The sequence below is a fragment of the Megalobrama amblycephala genome, linkage group LG24, assembly GCF_018812025.1.
Source record: "Megalobrama amblycephala isolate DHTTF-2021 linkage group LG24, ASM1881202v1, whole genome shotgun sequence".
In the NCBI taxonomy this organism is placed as follows: domain Eukaryota; kingdom Metazoa; phylum Chordata; class Actinopteri; order Cypriniformes; family Xenocyprididae; genus Megalobrama; species Megalobrama amblycephala.
In genome coordinates, this window is record NC_063067.1 from 10,523,180 (window position 1) to 10,539,567 (window position 16,388).

General features: G+C 36.8%; 1 protein-coding gene and 1 long non-coding RNA gene across 6 annotated transcripts; one reads left to right on the top strand and one right to left on the bottom strand.

Moving 5' to 3' along the window:
- Nucleotides 1-27: 27 nt before the first annotated feature.
- Nucleotides 28-2,731, top strand: LOC125260751. 3 transcript variants are annotated; one of them, XM_048179250.1, is made up of 4 exons: nucleotides 28-368; nucleotides 472-531; nucleotides 955-1,227; nucleotides 1,332-2,731. In XM_048179250.1, the coding sequence occupies exons 1-4, from the start codon at nucleotides 149-151 to the stop codon at nucleotides 1,418-1,420; spliced, it is 642 nt and encodes a 213-aa protein (XP_048035207.1). In that variant the 5' UTR covers nucleotides 28-148; the 3' UTR covers nucleotides 1,421-2,731. The 3 variants fall into 3 exon arrangements, with proteins under 3 accessions (XP_048035207.1, XP_048035206.1, XP_048035208.1); XM_048179249.1 differs by having other exon boundaries at nucleotides 955-2,731; XM_048179251.1 differs by having other exon boundaries at nucleotides 1,123-2,731.
- On the bottom strand, nucleotides 2,729-15,644 carry LOC125260752. 3 transcript variants are annotated; one of them, XR_007183116.1, is made up of 5 exons: nucleotides 15,514-15,644; nucleotides 5,159-5,449; nucleotides 4,858-5,025; nucleotides 3,360-3,424; nucleotides 2,729-2,937 (listed from the first exon to the last, which is right to left on the bottom strand). It is a non-coding gene; the product is annotated as an uncharacterized LOC125260752 (long non-coding RNA). The 3 variants fall into 3 exon arrangements; XR_007183115.1 differs by lacking the exon at nucleotides 15,514-15,644 and adding an exon at nucleotides 11,053-11,335; XR_007183114.1 differs by lacking the exon at nucleotides 15,514-15,644 and adding an exon at nucleotides 9,395-9,589.
- Nucleotides 15,645-16,388: the final 744 nt, after the last annotated feature.

The window sequence follows — 16,388 nt, forward strand, 5'->3', positions numbered from 1 at the left end:
CAACTAGTGCTAGACATCACTGCCATTGTCAGAGCGCGATCAGACCTCACTAAGCGAGTGCTGAACGCGGTTGGACATAGTGGTGTTTTAGAAGGGAAAAGTCACTCTGCAAACAGGAGCTACTCAGCTACAGAGAGATGCTGAAGTAATGTGGCTGTTTGAAAGTGGCAACCAAACTACCCGTATAGCACAGCTGTTTCAAGAAAAAGTTTTCACTCATTATGAACCGAGACTCACCAACAGACTCCAGCTGGATAGAGAAACCGGATCACTGACTATCTGGAACATCAGCACCAGTGAATCTGGATTTTATGAAGTCACAATCAATAACGCAATGTCCTGGAAGATGTTCAAAGTTGATGTTTATGGTAAGGTTTCGTTGCAGCCAAAATTATTCTTGTGATGATAATTATTTATAATGATCTCTCTCTCTCTCTCTGTGTGTGTGTGTGTGTGTGTGTGTGTGTAAAGAACCAGTTTCTGTACCTGCCATCAGGATTGGCTCACTGATGAGTGCAAACCAACCACAAGGTGAGTTTCTTTCTCTTACCATAGGCTAAAGATATAGAAAGACTGTTCACTCCTATTAGTTATGAATGGGAAAAACTGCAACATGCACTATGGCAGAATCCCACCTTTAACGTGAAAAGCCAATCACTGATTGATAAAGTCATTGCGTCACTGCCCTGACTAGTGTCCACATGTACCAGATGTGGGCCGGATCTGGGCCACATTTTGTTGCTGTCTGGGTGCAGCTTGCCAAAGCTAAAAATGTTTACATTTGTAGCAAAAGACACCTAAATATGTCTTGTCCTGTATGGACTCTAGTATCCCAGACCTCTGAGTGACAGCTACAATACCTGGGCTCATGAAGCAACAGTTTGATTTTAAAAGTGTGTCAAAAAGACAACTTTAAAATGTTCAAGAGTAACCTTTTGATCTGATGTATACCAGGTGCATTGACACAAACACAAGTGATGGATGATCCAAACCAAGAACTCTGTTCTGTGATCTGTTCTGTAAAAAATGAACGAGACGTGTCCATCTCCTGGTATAAAGGGGGTGAAATGGTGAACCAGACCAGCAATCCTGATCTCAGCATTAACTTGAGTTTACCATTAGAGCTCCATTATAATGATCCAGAGATCTACAGCTGCACGGCTGCCAATCCAGTGAGCAATAAAACCGTCCATCTTCACACGAAAGAGATCTGCCCACAACATGAAGGTGCAAAATGTCATGAAGTCTCTTCCTGCCACAATGACCTCTGTACAGTTTGTGTGTCTCTTAATAGACAATACAAAAGTCTCTTTCTTTCTCTTCTCAATCAGATTGTCCGGAGCATTGTGGCGTCACTGAGGTTCTGATCCGACTGGTTTGGTGGGAATTTGCACTGTTTTCTTTCTTGTTGAGCATTTGATGTTCTGCGCAGCTCAGAGAAGAGCTCCATCTGTGTGCTAAAGATACTGCCATGATAGTTTCTAAGCTTACAGGCAGCACCGAGTGAAATTTCAAAAATGAAGATGGTTTCCAAAAACTCCAAACTATACTGTAAATCTATAGAGTGCTGCAGGAATGATGTATTTTGTTGGCTAAAACCCAGAAACAAGTTTGTACTTCTGTTGTGCTTTGGTTTCCTGTTCAGAAGAGGTCATATTTTAAGGAAAATATGATTCTATTGTTCAGCCTTTCCACCTAGTGCCCCAGAACACATCTTCAGTTTTCAGTAAAAATGAAATGTTGTTTATATGACATTCAGTGGAACAGTGGATTCTAGTGGCATGTTTTCTCCAGTGAGGTATGAGCTTTATGAAACCACTTTGTCTAGCCTATATAGCCTAATATATTGTAAATTAAGCCTGACACTGTGTCTACACCGGATGTGAGCAACGCAACACGTCAAAAGACAACCCATTATAATCAGTGATAATGTCTACACTGGATGCAGCATAACGCGACAATTTCCCGACAGTAAACGGATTCCCCGTTCTATTTCTGGCGTAGTCCAAGTGCTTTTCAGCGGTCGGCTTGTCGCGTTCAGTGCTTTTAGCTGTTGCGGAGCGTCTAGTGTAGACATGTTGTGAGACACCATGTCTCTCAATTAATAGGCTGCATTTGTCCACTTTATTATGCCCTTCCCTCACTAACTTCCCTCTGTCGCGTTCACTTGGACACGTCATTGCTTAGGTTGCTCAAGTGCCCACTACTGCTGGAAACCTTGTAATGGGTTTAAATGGAACAGGCTGAGCTCTTGATCACTTGTGGGTAAATTAAGTGTGAGCTCTGCGATTTGCTGTTGTGATGTCAGTCATGTTGCATTGTGGTCTATGGATCTGCCTGATGTGTGCATATGAGTAGACAAGGGTCTATACAAATGAACTTCCCTCGTTGACTTGACGAACGCATTTCAAAATGGCAGTGATTCTCTCGAAGGGAGTACTTACGGAAGTTCGCAAGTGTATGTGTAAAAGTGGAGTTAAACGCAGCCTCAGTTCACACTCCCACAGTCCGTTCTTCATCTGTCAAGATCTAATCCGATTGGCTGACTGTAAGAAACTACATATTTAATAATTACACAAGGAGGCCCATAAATATATGCATTTATTTAGTGCAGCAAAATACATGAAAATAAAGAAGAAAAAAAAGTGTAATAGTGTAAAAAGTGTAAAAGTGACATTCTAACATCTCAGTCCTTCATTGTAGACATGAAATTTGTCAATAAAGTGGCTTTAGTTGGAATTCATTGTAGGCAGTGCAGCAACCTAAAGTTGAGTTTCGTTCACAGATGTTAAAAGTGAACTGGCTCCTTCCGGTTTTCCTGCGAAACCACCAAGTCAATGAATGCCATCCTCTTCGAGTCTCATTCCTTCATTTTCTTTGCAACAAAATCTTTTCAAACTTTGCAGTACTGTCCATAGCATTTGAGTTTTATTTAACCTAGAACAATTAGAACAATTTGTTATCAATTTGTATCTGAACTGACTGTATATTTCTAATTATTAAACTATTCAGAATCATATTTACATAGAAATTTACATAGAATTTACACACTCTCGCTTATATATATATATATATATAAGCAAGAGTGTGTAAATTCTATGTAAATTTCTTGATATTCACTGTATTAACATTCTCAATTATTAAAAATAACAATCATAGTCTACTGTAGCTGACCTACTTACAAACCTTTACACCATTATCAGCTATCATGTATGGTATGAAATTGTACATTTCCCACTGCAGATGCATTGAAATGCAAAAGTAAATTCAATCCAGCTAATAATATGCAGAATTCAGATACTATATGAATGTAGGGTATAAAAGAGGGCCAAAGACTCAGTCACCTACAGTATACTCACCCCTGATCTTGCCAGCATCACACTGGAGCATTCATATTCACTTGTCTATACTTCTGCCGGGATTTCTGTGCGCACAAAAAAAAATTATGCTATGTTGTAATACTGTAATTCACCTGAAGAGATTCTGAAGTGCACATTCCAGGTTAGGGATGGGCGATAGCACCTATGTTAATTTTCGATCCAATACCGATACTTTCAAGACCAGTTATCGCCGATATTGATGCCAATAATATCTTTAAATTAAACTGATCTTTTTAATTAAAATGGGTAATCAAAAAAAAAAAAAAAAAATCCTTGCTACGTGCACTTTGCTGGAATAACCGGGACTTGACATGGCATTTGGACACTGTTGCCCTCATGTTGATTGACTGCTTCTGTTGTTCTCATTTGTAAGTCGCTTTGGAGAAATTATGAAATGTTAATGTAATTATACCCACTTAACATTTTATATGAAAGTCATGTTTTTTAACATTCAATAGGTCTTAACTGTGAATTATTCCAATTTTACACTGTCAGAAATAAAATGTACTAAAATTGTATTTTTATCTTCTCACTGGGGTAACCTCAAAGGTGCAACTTCTCTACCCCTAAAAGGGTGCATATTAATACCAAGTATGCACCATAAGGTTTGATAATGGTATATAAGTAAAAGGTGTTACATATGTAAAATTGCAGTAACCATGTTTTTTAATTGTTACCATGGTTTTACTACAAATATTTTGGGTAAAATAGGCTATGGTTCCTGTAACCATGGTAAATTTGTGGTTTTTGCAGTTTAACTACAAATACTATAGTTGAACTTTGGTTACTGTAGTAAAACCATGGTTAATTTTTGTAAAGGGCTGCAAGTGACAGTTGTTGTACCCCTAAAGGAAAAACTTTTGCACTTTTGTTTATTAACAACAATTAGGCCTACAGAACATAAGGCAAAGTGTAAAGAGATGAACACAAGGGTCAGTTTAGGAGCCTCACCTGTTTAGAAGAGTGTCTGGTATGGGCCACAATTAAAAGGTCATACACATTAAATGGCCTCAGCAACAGATTTTAGTAGAAAATCAGATTAAGGCTACATTTAACTACAGTGTGAATGTCGCCGTTGTGAACAAATTTGTTTTTTTGTTTTAAATTAGAGTTTTAAAAAGTCATGTCATTAATCCTGTCATTATATTAGTTACATTTCATATTTATAAGTGTAAATATGTCAAACGTTTTTGTTGTTGTCAAATAAATTGTGAAGTATAAAGTCCTAACCATTAATAACAACAGAGCTACTAAAACTATGATTTTGGGGACTATTTTAAAACACATTTTTTAGATTATTGTTTGTCGATGTTCTGTATGATCATATTAAACATTGTTAAAATTGATTCTTTGTCAAATCTCAAGGATCTTCTCTGGTCTTGGCTAGAATGCACAATAATACACATGGTCTTTACCTTATTGTAGCTGTTGATGAGATGTAAAATAAAAACAGCTGAATCACTTTGTTAATACTTACTTTAAATTTGTAACCAAGGTAAGCGAGGAACAACACCACCGACAACTCCACCAACAATAACACCAGCACTGGATTCACTGGATGTGTCTGAAGTTGAAGTATGGAAGGGTGTTGCAGTACTGAAGTTTGAGTTGCTTTTCTTTGGGCTGATAGTCGAGTGTGGTGGTTCTGTAAGGGTCACAAGAACAAAGCATTTTGGCTAATCAAAATTCTCTACCGCCCATATGAACCCCAAAACAAACATAAAATGGAAAGTATCAAATGGTCTTTAAAAACTTTAGTCATATAGTAACATACTCACTCTTTGTAGTAACATTATAATATTTCCTCTTTCCTGGTATGGGTTTTGCACTGTAGCATTTGTTGGAGGTGACATTAGTTAGAATTAGACCGCCAGACTCTATTAAAACATTCAGCTCAACCGATCTGGTGGTGCAGTTCTCATTAGTGCCACAGTATTGACCGATCCAAGTGATCTTAGACTTTGTTGTACAATTTATTTCATAGAAAGTAGTCAATCCAGAAGTTGGGAACTGTAGCGTAGCATTTCTACCCTCAGTTACAACCACCTGCTCGAATTCCATACAAAAACCTGAAAAAAAGAAAGAAAAAATTGAACTGTTAGTTAACAGCACAGATTCATACTTCGATTCACATTTAGATTTTACAATCATTCGCTGTGAATGCTCAATGTGTAAATAACACAGATTTGCAGTAAAGCATTCAGAACTGTGCTCAAGGATTCAATAAAATATTCACAAAAAACATTAATTTTACTAAATATTTACTTGGCTAACATAAATATTTTGAATAAAATTGTACTCTGAACAAGACTATTAGCAGAAATGAGACAAAAATCTGTTAGTTTGCCAGCAAGGCACAGTTATCGGCTGATTTGGATCTCCTCAAAATGACAAATATCGATCCAAAAAACAGCCATCATTCAACCACCAGCTTTTTCAGATATTAGTAATATAATAAGTTACTGAGATAATTTTATGATGGTCTTTTTCCTTTAAAAAAAAAAAAAAGCTAAAAAGTTGCCATTATTTTTTGCTCATTAATAAGTGGCAGATTATGACGAAATATAGGGTCTGTCTCAAAATCTAGTGAGCATCAAAAAAGCAAAAAAAAAAAAACAACAACTCAAGAACAAATAGGAAGTAAGAGAGATAAAGGAGCTCTAAAATACTATATGGGTACATTTAATTCAGCACTGAAATGTGTTGAAAGGAATAAGTATCAATTCAATAAACATGTAATTTCATCCAAAATATATGTGTGCTAAGTTCTATTTACACTCAAAAAAAAAAATTGTAAGCCTTTTTTAAGATGTACGCATTTCAATTAATAGTAAAATTCCATCAAATTGAATTGAATAATCCTTACATATTATTCATGAATTAAGAATTTTAAATGAGTAAAAACAAAACTAGAACTTAATAAAACATTTTGTATAAATTTAAATTTAAATATATTTTCTTTTTTTCTGAATACAAATCACATAAACTAAATAGTCCATTCCCTTGTTCCATTAATATTTATACAGAATGTTTTATTAAGCTCTGTTTTTTTTTTTTTACTAATTTAGTATTTTTAATTCATAATATGAATAATATATAAAGATTATTCAATTAAATTTGATGGAATTTTAATCTTAGTTGAAACGTTGTATATTATCTACATTGTAGCATAGCAGCACACATGGCGGTCATCACGTGGGCAAGAACCGCCACCGCTGTTTGTTAATGACAGAATCAATCAGTCTCTTAACTTCAAGATTCTATTTGTTTGGCACTTCTGTTAACAAAATTGCTGGAAGCATATCACATCAGTCACTTATGATGTTATGAAAGGTTTTTGTGTCGACACGTGTGTGCTCCGTAGCTTTCGAAAGAGCGCCGGTTTGTACAGTACGGACAAGTTTCAACTTGAACATCGAAACAATGAAAACTACATAAATCGGGTCTTACCTACGGCAAGTATAGCCATCAACACCAACAACCCACACACCCTGATCAAAGGAATTTTCATTGAACCACTTCAGTGTTATGCTTGGATTCGCTTCAACGGACCGCCGAGTGTCTGTTTCCCGCCAATGAAATAGGTTGTCTTTGTAAATGGCCGCACAGGGAGTATTACTGCCACCTACTGTACTGTATAGCTTACATGGGTGATGCATCTGTATTATTATTATTATTACTTATTTATAATATATCCTTTATATTATTAAAGAAGACTAGTACATTGATCATCATATTTGTTAAATTTAAAAAAGACATGTACTGATTCTAAAACATGACATTCATCACACATGCCATTGAGCACGTTTACATGCCAACCAGTAAGCTGGTAACTCACAAATATCAGCTTATTGAAACAACCAGTTTTCCCCGTTTACATGCAAACCAGTAAACTGACATTTTCATGCTTCTCCACTATTGCAAGTGTTGAATTTAGCCCTGTGTCCCAATCTTAATCGAGAGATCATTACTTCTTCCTTTCTATATCTTCCATAAAATTGTTCTTTTCCTTCTAATTTTACAATATTATAATCTCCCTGTGTTGCTATTTTTCCACCTTTGTTGCCATAAATTTATTAGTTTCTTCCTTTTAATCACTGATTTGATCTAATTTAATATCCACAATTCTTTAATGATTTTTTGCTTATTGATAGCAATAGATTTCCACCAGTAGATCTTCTCTGCCAGTTCTTAGACATTATACTTTTGAGAGCTGACGATGAATCCAAACAAATTACAGTCCAAATTGGCTTAGTCTGTTCAATCCATTGTATCCCTACTATTACAGCAATTAACTCTGTGGAGTATACAGACAATTTATCTGTTAATTTTAGACTCTCAGAATATACACTCCTATACCAATCTTATGACTAAATGGATTTTTAGATCTATTTGTATCTGTATAAAAGAGTAAAATTTTCCTCTCAAAAAACATTGATTTCATTACTATTACTATACCCTTCTTCTGCGTTTTCCCGGGCCTCTGATAATGTAATTTCAACAATAGGTTCAGGAAAGTTCCATACTAACACACCACGTGATGGCATATTATGTCAGATCACTTCATTCTCCAGACCACAATCCTTAAGCCACTGTTCACACTTTTATCCAAAACTATTTCCCCCATTATTTTTGTATTCCCAGCAATCTTTTAAAATCATCTCCCCCCATTTCAACCCTGATGTTCAACCCATCTCCACAGCAGAAGAAGAAGCAGAAGATGCAGAAGAGATGCGAAAAGCAAAAAGAGCAAAGAAAAAGCAGAGAAAAAGCAAAGGAAAGCTAAACTATCAAAGACCCAATCCATTTTATACCATAAGCATAGGAAAACTTACATCCCACTCAAACTTTTGTTTTAGTCTAATAAGAAAAGGTCAAATGGACTTATCCATTATGTCATGGTTGGGGTAACGGCTAGGTCAGAGTGACTGGTCAAATGTCAAAGATAGATGAAAATTGATACAAAAGGTGTTGTTTTGGAGAATTTAAAGAAATTATGACATTTTATGGTTCCCTGCTATCAAAACATCCATTGGGTAATTTTATGGTCATATAAAATTGTCAGAATAGTAACATCAACACATTTCAAATATCCCCTTTCATTGGAATACCAATTATTGCAGGAAAAGGTACATCATGTGCACAAGAACATCAATTCTGAGAATATCTTCGCTTTGGTGAAACTTGGCAGGTGTCCAATATCTAACCACAAACGTGTCAACATGACCTGTCACATTGAAACTCTAAGAATATACATACTCTTAAAGATAAAAGAAGAATAACCATAAAAGAGTACAAGAAAGAGTAAATACTTAAAAATAGGATGAGGATTAATATATGGAGTACGAGTATGTGAATATATGAAATCAAAAGTAATATTGATAAATCATAAGCCATAAATTATTAACATGAAATATGAATAAAATGCATGAATATGAATATTGACCATTTTGGATCCACCACTATAATATTATCCTTTTTCTTCCATTCAGATTCAGATCCAGACCCATACACCACACACACATAGTCTACTCTACACTAAAACGTATTAAGGCTTGATTTAGTACACATAACAGTGAACTTTTGCTGGCTCCCCAGGTTTCTTGCACCAATAACAATCAAAATTGTGTTTTACATTACCATTTCCACCCCTCTCTCTAATCTTTAAGGGTAATTTACAAGCAAATTATATCAACAAATTGACTAGAAAGTGACTCTTTCAGTGAGGTTTGACTATGTGATTTGAGGCAACATGAGCTATTGAATATTAGTGACTTGATATACCAAATAAATGCACGCTTGATGAGCATAGGAGACGTCTTTCATAATGCTGCATAATTATCGAAAATAGTAGGTAATATAATAAAGTCCTTTCATGTCACCATTTTGCCAGCCTACACTACACTTAATAAGCTTGTAGGTTGCACTTGGGCTTCATTAACTATGATAGTTTCATCAAATAGTAAACGGTGTACGAAAAAGGTGAATTGAAGTTGAACACTATAGCTACTTACCTTATAATGCGACTTTTGGTGCTGCATGGTTTTGTGCAGTGCTTTGTAGTCAGTTATCCATTTCCCCCACTAATTTGTCAACGATGCAATTTGATTTATAAAATGAGATCCAAACCGCTCCACAAATGTTCGTCTGTCCATGCAATTTTCAACCGATTTTTGATTAGAAGAGGTTTATTTTTTTTCTACCATCGAGACGTACACTGTAAAAAATTACTGTGATTTTAACAGTAAAAGACTGTAAAAATGCTGCGGTGAAAAACTGTCAATTGGTTTACAGAAAGTTTCTGTACTATATACGGTGAAAAACTGTAATAGATCTAACGGTACATTTAATGTAATTTTACGGTAAAATACTGTTAAATTCACAGTTTTTGGAAGTGAAAAATAACAATTCATTGTAAAATTTACAGTGAAAAACCGTAAATTGACATTCCCACAATTCCCTGCGTGACACTTCACATTTGATATATTTTTGTTGAAATAACTCTGTTTCTTCTTAGTTTTTCTCATTTTTTTTCTAATCAGTTGTGTACATTAGGGTTTTATGTTACATCTAATGTTGTTAAATTAATGTTTATTGCATTTTTAAAATTTCATGCATGTTACCATGATGGTGTTTAGTGTGTGTGTGAATGACACTGTGTGCTCCTTCTATATATTAGTATTGTCCTTCTCAGCTTGTGGAAAAGCTGCTTGTGATGAACTTTGATTCATCATGTGACTCTTATCACCACTGGGTTTGGTGACTGTCAGTGTATTATAAAGATACAAAACAGATATTAGTACTTCATTAGGTTGGTAAATTAACATTATATCAGTTAATGAAATATGTTATTTTACCGTAAATTTTACTGGGATTTTTTTTACAGTGTACTGAAATCCAATGTTAAATATACATATTTAAAATGTAAAATTCACATGTAACTCCGTAAGTATGTTTACGGTTTGATGTCATTTTTACAGTATTGTTCTGGTAACCACAGCTGCCGGTATTTTTCCGTAGAAACAACGGGATTTTTTTTACAGTGTATGGCACTCACTGAAAGAACCATATCGACATGGAAAATCACCCTGCATCAGCTCCCTAAAGCTTTCTAGGTCGTGACTCGATATCGACTCCCTTATAAGTGCCTTGACTACTGAAATAGGGAGCTGATTGTCAATCAAAACCCATTGCAACGCGTTATGGCAACGCATCATCAGACTGACGGGTGTGAAAAAGTAAACAGAAATTTTTCGACTTTTGAGCGATTCGTAGGCCTAACTGTTTTATACACATTGTCATGTTAATTAAAATTCAAATGCATTTTGTTTTATTGGCCACAATATTATATAATTGCTATTTGTCTGGGCACTTTTGATTCATTTTGAAAAAGGGCAGGGGCTCGAGCACCCAAAATGTCATGAACATTCTGTTGATCTGTTAAGAATTGTATATAGATGTGCGAAACTAACAGACTAGTCGATTAAATGATAGAGTCGAACTGGAAAATAGGCTACTAACGTTAGTCGTTTACAATTTTTGTTTTTCACATTTAATGTTTTGCTTTATAATTTTACAAAGCTATATGTTAATACATGTTAATACAATTTGAAATGATTATATTATTTTAAAAACTGTATATCTGCAGCAAAACAAAATCATTTAATTTTACCTCAGATTGTGTTGGTTTTCTCTGTGGCGCTCGCGACTTGTTCAGAGAAACGTCCACTCGGAAGATGAGAAGGTTGAGGGAGGATTTTGAATGTCAATTTTTGACATAGCTATAAATGTCAGGAAACACGATTCCTTCCTGCATGTCAATATCCATACATTAGGTTTCTTTGACATGTTATAAGGAACACTTTCGAGCCCAACCTTTAGTGTAATCGTTTGTTTTACTCGCGTTTTCATAGTTTCCATAGTTAAATCCGCCATCAGTCCAGCTCAGCTGAGGGAGCGCGTTTCGGCGGGAAAGTGACGTCTACGCATACCCTCTATCTATTCAAAACTTGATGCCTCAAACTAGTGTATAACAATTAAGCTTGTTTAGGCTTGTTATACTATGGGACAATAGCCTACAGTATGAAACTCTATATGTGATTGAAGGAAACACAACGATAAGAAAATACGGTTAAAGAATGTATTGTTGGCATGTGTAGCTACAGAATACTTTCAAACATGAGAAGCGCGTTCAAACCTGGACACTCAAGTGGTTGCCGCGGTCACGAAAAACAATACTGTGCTGACTTATGTGGACAAACTTTTATTTTAGGAAATCTGTTTGTTAGAAACTTATTGGTTCTGCACTGCTTGATTTGAATATGTCTGCAATGGCTAACGTTGCTTAAGTGAACGCTGAAGTTTAATAAAATGATCAGAATAAGAATGATCACAAGGAATTTGTTGTGTTTTTTCCAGGACCCCTTGTTACATGTATCAGGCATAACATTATGAGCACTGACAGGTGAAATGAATAACACAGATTATCTCTTCATCACGGCACCTGTTAGTGGGTGGATATATTAGGCAGCAAGTGAACATTTTGTCCTCAAAGTTGATGTGTTAGAAGCAGGAAAAATGGGCAAGCGTAAGGATTTGAGCGAGTTTGACAAGGGCCAAATCGTGATGGCTAGACGACTGGGTCAGAGCATCTCCAAAACTGCAGCTCTTCTGGGATGTTCCCGGTCTGCAGTGGTCAGTATCTGTCAAAAGTGGTTCAAGGAAGGAACAGTGGTGAACCGGCGACAGGGTCATGGACGGCCAAGACTCATTGATGCACGTGGGGAGTAAAGGCTGGCCCATGTGGTCCGATCCAACAGACGAGCTTCTGTAGCTCAAACTGCTCAAGAAGTTAATGCTGGTTCTGATAGAAAGGTGTCAGAATACACAGTGCATCACAGTTTGTTGTGTATGGAGCTGCATAGCCGCAGACCAGTCAGGGTGCCCATGCTGACCCCTGTCCACCGCCAAAAGAGCCAACAGTGGACACGTGAGCATCAGAACTGGACCACGGAGCAATGGAAGAAGGTGGCCTGGTCTGATAAATCACATTTTCTTTTACATCACGTGGATGTCTGGGTGCTTGTGTGTCGCTTACCTGGGGAACACGTGGCACCAGGATGCACTGTGGGAAGAAGGCAAGCCAGCGGAGGCAGCGTGATGCTTTGGGCAATGCTCTGCTGGGAAACCTTGGGTCCTGCCATCCATGTGGATGTTACTTTGACACGAACCACCTACCTAAGCATTGTTGCAGACCAGGTACACCCTTTCATGGAAACGGTATTCCCTGGGGGCTGTGGCCTCTTTCAGTAGGATAATGCATCCTGCCACAAAGAAAAAAATGGTTCAGGAATGGTTTGCGGAGCACAACAATGAGTTTGAGTTGTTGACTTGGCCTCCAAAATCTCAATCCAATCGAGCATCTGCGGGATGTGCTGAACAAACAATCCGATTCATGGAGGCTCCACCTCACAACTTACAGGACTTGAAGGATCTGCTGCTAACATCTTGGTGTCAGAAACCACAGCACACCTTCAGGGGTCTAGTGGAGTCCATGCCACGACAGGTCAGGGATGTTTTGGCAGCAAATGGGGGGACCAACACAATATTAGGAAGGTGGTCATAATGTTAAGCCTGATCGGTGTGTGTTTGTGTGTATGTGTATTATATATTGAATTAAATAAGTAAAACTAAGAAAACCAAATAAATAAATAATAATAATGTGATATACATCTGGAACAGAAGACTTATGTACAGATTTGTGCATTATGTATTGTAAACATAGCTGGATTAATAAAATATATATATGTATTTATTCATTAATTATTTCCTCTCTCTCAAGTAATAAGAATGAATGCTAAAACCAGGGGTATTGCTGTGTTAGCTGTTTAAGCTGGAGATAGCATGGGGGGGGGGGACTGTTTTTATGTCTAGAGATGTTCTAGTGTAACATCTATCTGATGGCAGAAGTGCAGACAGGTTGTGTCTGGGGTGAGAGGGGTCTGCGATTATGTTACCTGCCTGTTTCTTCACTTTAAAGTTGTACAAGTCCTGAAGGTTGGGCAGGTGCACACTAATTATCCTTTCAGCTGTCCTAACAGTCCATTGCAGTCTTTTTAATACAAGACAAGCACTGGACCTATTTTAGCAGCATTCAGTATGGGATTTGATTGTTTATAGTTTAAGTGTTCTTTCAAATGTATCGCACACAGGCTGGAGTTAGACTAGTCGACTAGTCGGTTGCAAAATTTAGAAATTAGTCATTGCGCACATCCCTAGCATTACAGGTGCTGGTCATATAATTAGAATATCATCAAAAAGTTGATTTATTTCACTAATTCCATTCAAAAAGTGAAACATGTATATTTTATTCATTCATTACACACAGACTGATATATTTCAAATGTTTATTTCTTTTAATTTTGATGATTATAACTGACAACTAAGGAAAATCCCAAATTCAGTATCTCAGAAAATTAGAATATTACTTAAAACCAATACAAAGAAAGGATTTTTAGAAATCTAGGCCAACTGAAAAGTATGAAAATGAAAAGTATGAGCATGTACAGCACTCAATACTTAGTTGGGGCTCCTTTTGCCTGAATTACTGCAGCAATGTGGCGTGGCATGGAGTCGATCAGTCTGTGGCACTGCTCAGGTGTTATGAGAGCCCAGGTTGCTCTGATAGTGGCCTTCAGCTCTTCTGCATTGTTGGGTCTGGCATATTGCATCTTCCTCTTCACAATACCCCATAGATTTTTTTATGGAGTTAAGATCATGCGAGTTTGCTGGCCAATTAAGAACAGGGATACCATGGTCCTTAAACCAGGTACTGGTAGCTTTGGCACTGTGTGCAGGTGCTAAGTCCTGTTGGAAAATGAAATCATAAAGTTGGTCAGCAGCAGGAAGCATGAAGTGCTCTAAAACTTCCTGGTATACGGCTACGTTGACCTTGGACCTCAGAAAACACAGTGGACCAACACCAGAAGATGACATGCACCCCAAACCATCACTGACTGTGGAAACTTTACACTGGAGCTCAAGCAACGTGGATTGTGTGCCTCTCCTCTCTTCCTCCAGACTCTGGGACCCTAATTTCTAAAGGAAATGCAAAATTTACTTTCATCAGAGAACATAACTTTGGACCACTCAGCAGCAGTCCAGTCCTTTTTATCTTTAGCCCAGACGAGACACTTCTGACGCTGTCTGTTGTTCAAGAGTGGCTTGACACAAGGAATGCGACAGCTGAAACCCATGTCTTGCATACGTCTGTGCGTAGTGGTTCTTGAAGCACTGACTCCAGCTGCAGTCCACTCTTTGTGAATCTCCCCCACATTTTTGAATGGGTTTTGTTTCACAATCCTCTCCAGGATGCGGTTATCCCTATTGCTTGTACACTTTTTTTCTACCACATCTTTTCCTTCCCTTCACCTCTCTATTAATGTGCTTGGACACAGAGCTCTGTGAACAGCCAGCCTCTTTTGCAATGACCTTTTGTGTCTTGCCCTCCTTGTGCAAGGTGTCAATGGTCATCTTTTGGACAACTGTCAAGTCAGCAGTCTTCCCCATGATGGTGTAGCCTACAGAACTAGACTGAGAGACCATTTAAAGGCCTTTGCAGGTGTTTTGAGTTAATTAGCTGATTAGAGTGTGGCACCAGGTGTCTTCAATATTGAACCTTTTCACAATATTCTAATTTTCTGAGATACTGAATTTGGGATTTTCCTTAGTTGTCAGTTATAATCATCAAAATTAAAAGAAATAAACATTTGAATTATATCAGTCTGTGTGTAATGAATGAATATAATATACACGTTTCACTTTTTGAATGGAATTAGTGAAATAAATCAACTTTTTGATGATATTCTAATTATATGACCAGCACCTGTATATGCATATAGTGTTAGCAATATATTTATATTTAGTTTTATCTGTATATTTATAAGATTGTTTTATATTTATTAATTGAATTTAGTTTTTCAATGCCTCCTTGAAAAGTATATGCTTGGACTGTGATATTTTTACAGTAAATAAATGAACTTCAACTGTGCGCTTGAGTGTTTAATTGAGGTCACAAATGCTTATAAACAAAAACTTTACCAAAGAGTTCAGCTAAATCTTTATGGTTTCTTACCTTCTTAGCTGCACTGATGCGCTGCATGTACTCTTTGGCCATGTCTGAACACTGAAGCATCTGCTCGTGGTTCTGTCTACAGCACTTCAGGATCTGAGCTTGCAGGTTTGAACACACTGGCTCCACATTACATGACCTTAGGAAAAGGTCAGAGGTCAATGAGAAGGAATCATGAGGGCAAGAGTGTCTAACTTGTGCAAAGGCAGTGGGACACTTGTACACATCCTGGCATGCAGTGACAGTAAATATTTAACATGAAGCACAAACAAAAAACAAACTCAGCGGTAAAATACAGTAGGAGGCGGTGAACAGACCCAACAAACTCCTTGGTATATCTGTACAGTAGACCCTGAAGGAAGAAAAGAGCGGCAAATAACATTCAAGCAGTCAGAATACATTACCTAAAATGAGTAATGAGATTACATTACTAAAATTTTTTTTAATGTAATTTGGAATCAGTATCTGACTACTGTGGTAGTTGTGGTAGTTTTGTAGTAATCTACCAGTACTAAGTAAGGATAGGATGTTAGTATGCTATCCTGCATATATCCTTTGTCCTTATGAAATCTCTGCGGAAATTAAGTAACCACATTGCTGTCCCTTAAAATGTCATTTTCTGACCGTCATTGCTTTTTTGCTCTGTACTTTTAAGTGTTGTTTTTTTAGGTCCATCCCACCACTAGAGGTCCTACTTCATCAGTTTTACAAGGGGCAACAGTATGCACTGGTTGTATCTCTTCTAGATGTGAGTACACATTATATTGTTTTATATTGTATTGTGTATGGAGTCATTATAAGCATTAATCTCAAAATGGCCTTTTACAGTAAATATTTAATTAAGCCTATTTATTTATTTATTTAATTATTTTTAATTT

What these genes read in the sequence shown, in the direction of transcription:
- LOC125260751 (XM_048179249.1), top strand. Translation starts at nt 149, where the DNA reads ATGTGGCTGTTTGAAAGTGGCAACCAAACTACCCGTATAGCACAGCTG. An exon ending in GTTCAAAGTTGATGTTTATG is followed by an intron (nt 369 to 471) that starts GTAAGGTTTCGT and finishes GTGTGTGTAAAG; the next exon opens with AACCAGTTTCTGTACCTGCC. An exon ending in GAGTGCAAACCAACCACAAG is followed by an intron (nt 532 to 954) that starts GTGAGTTTCTTT and finishes GATGTATACCAG; the next exon opens with GTGCATTGACACAAACACAA.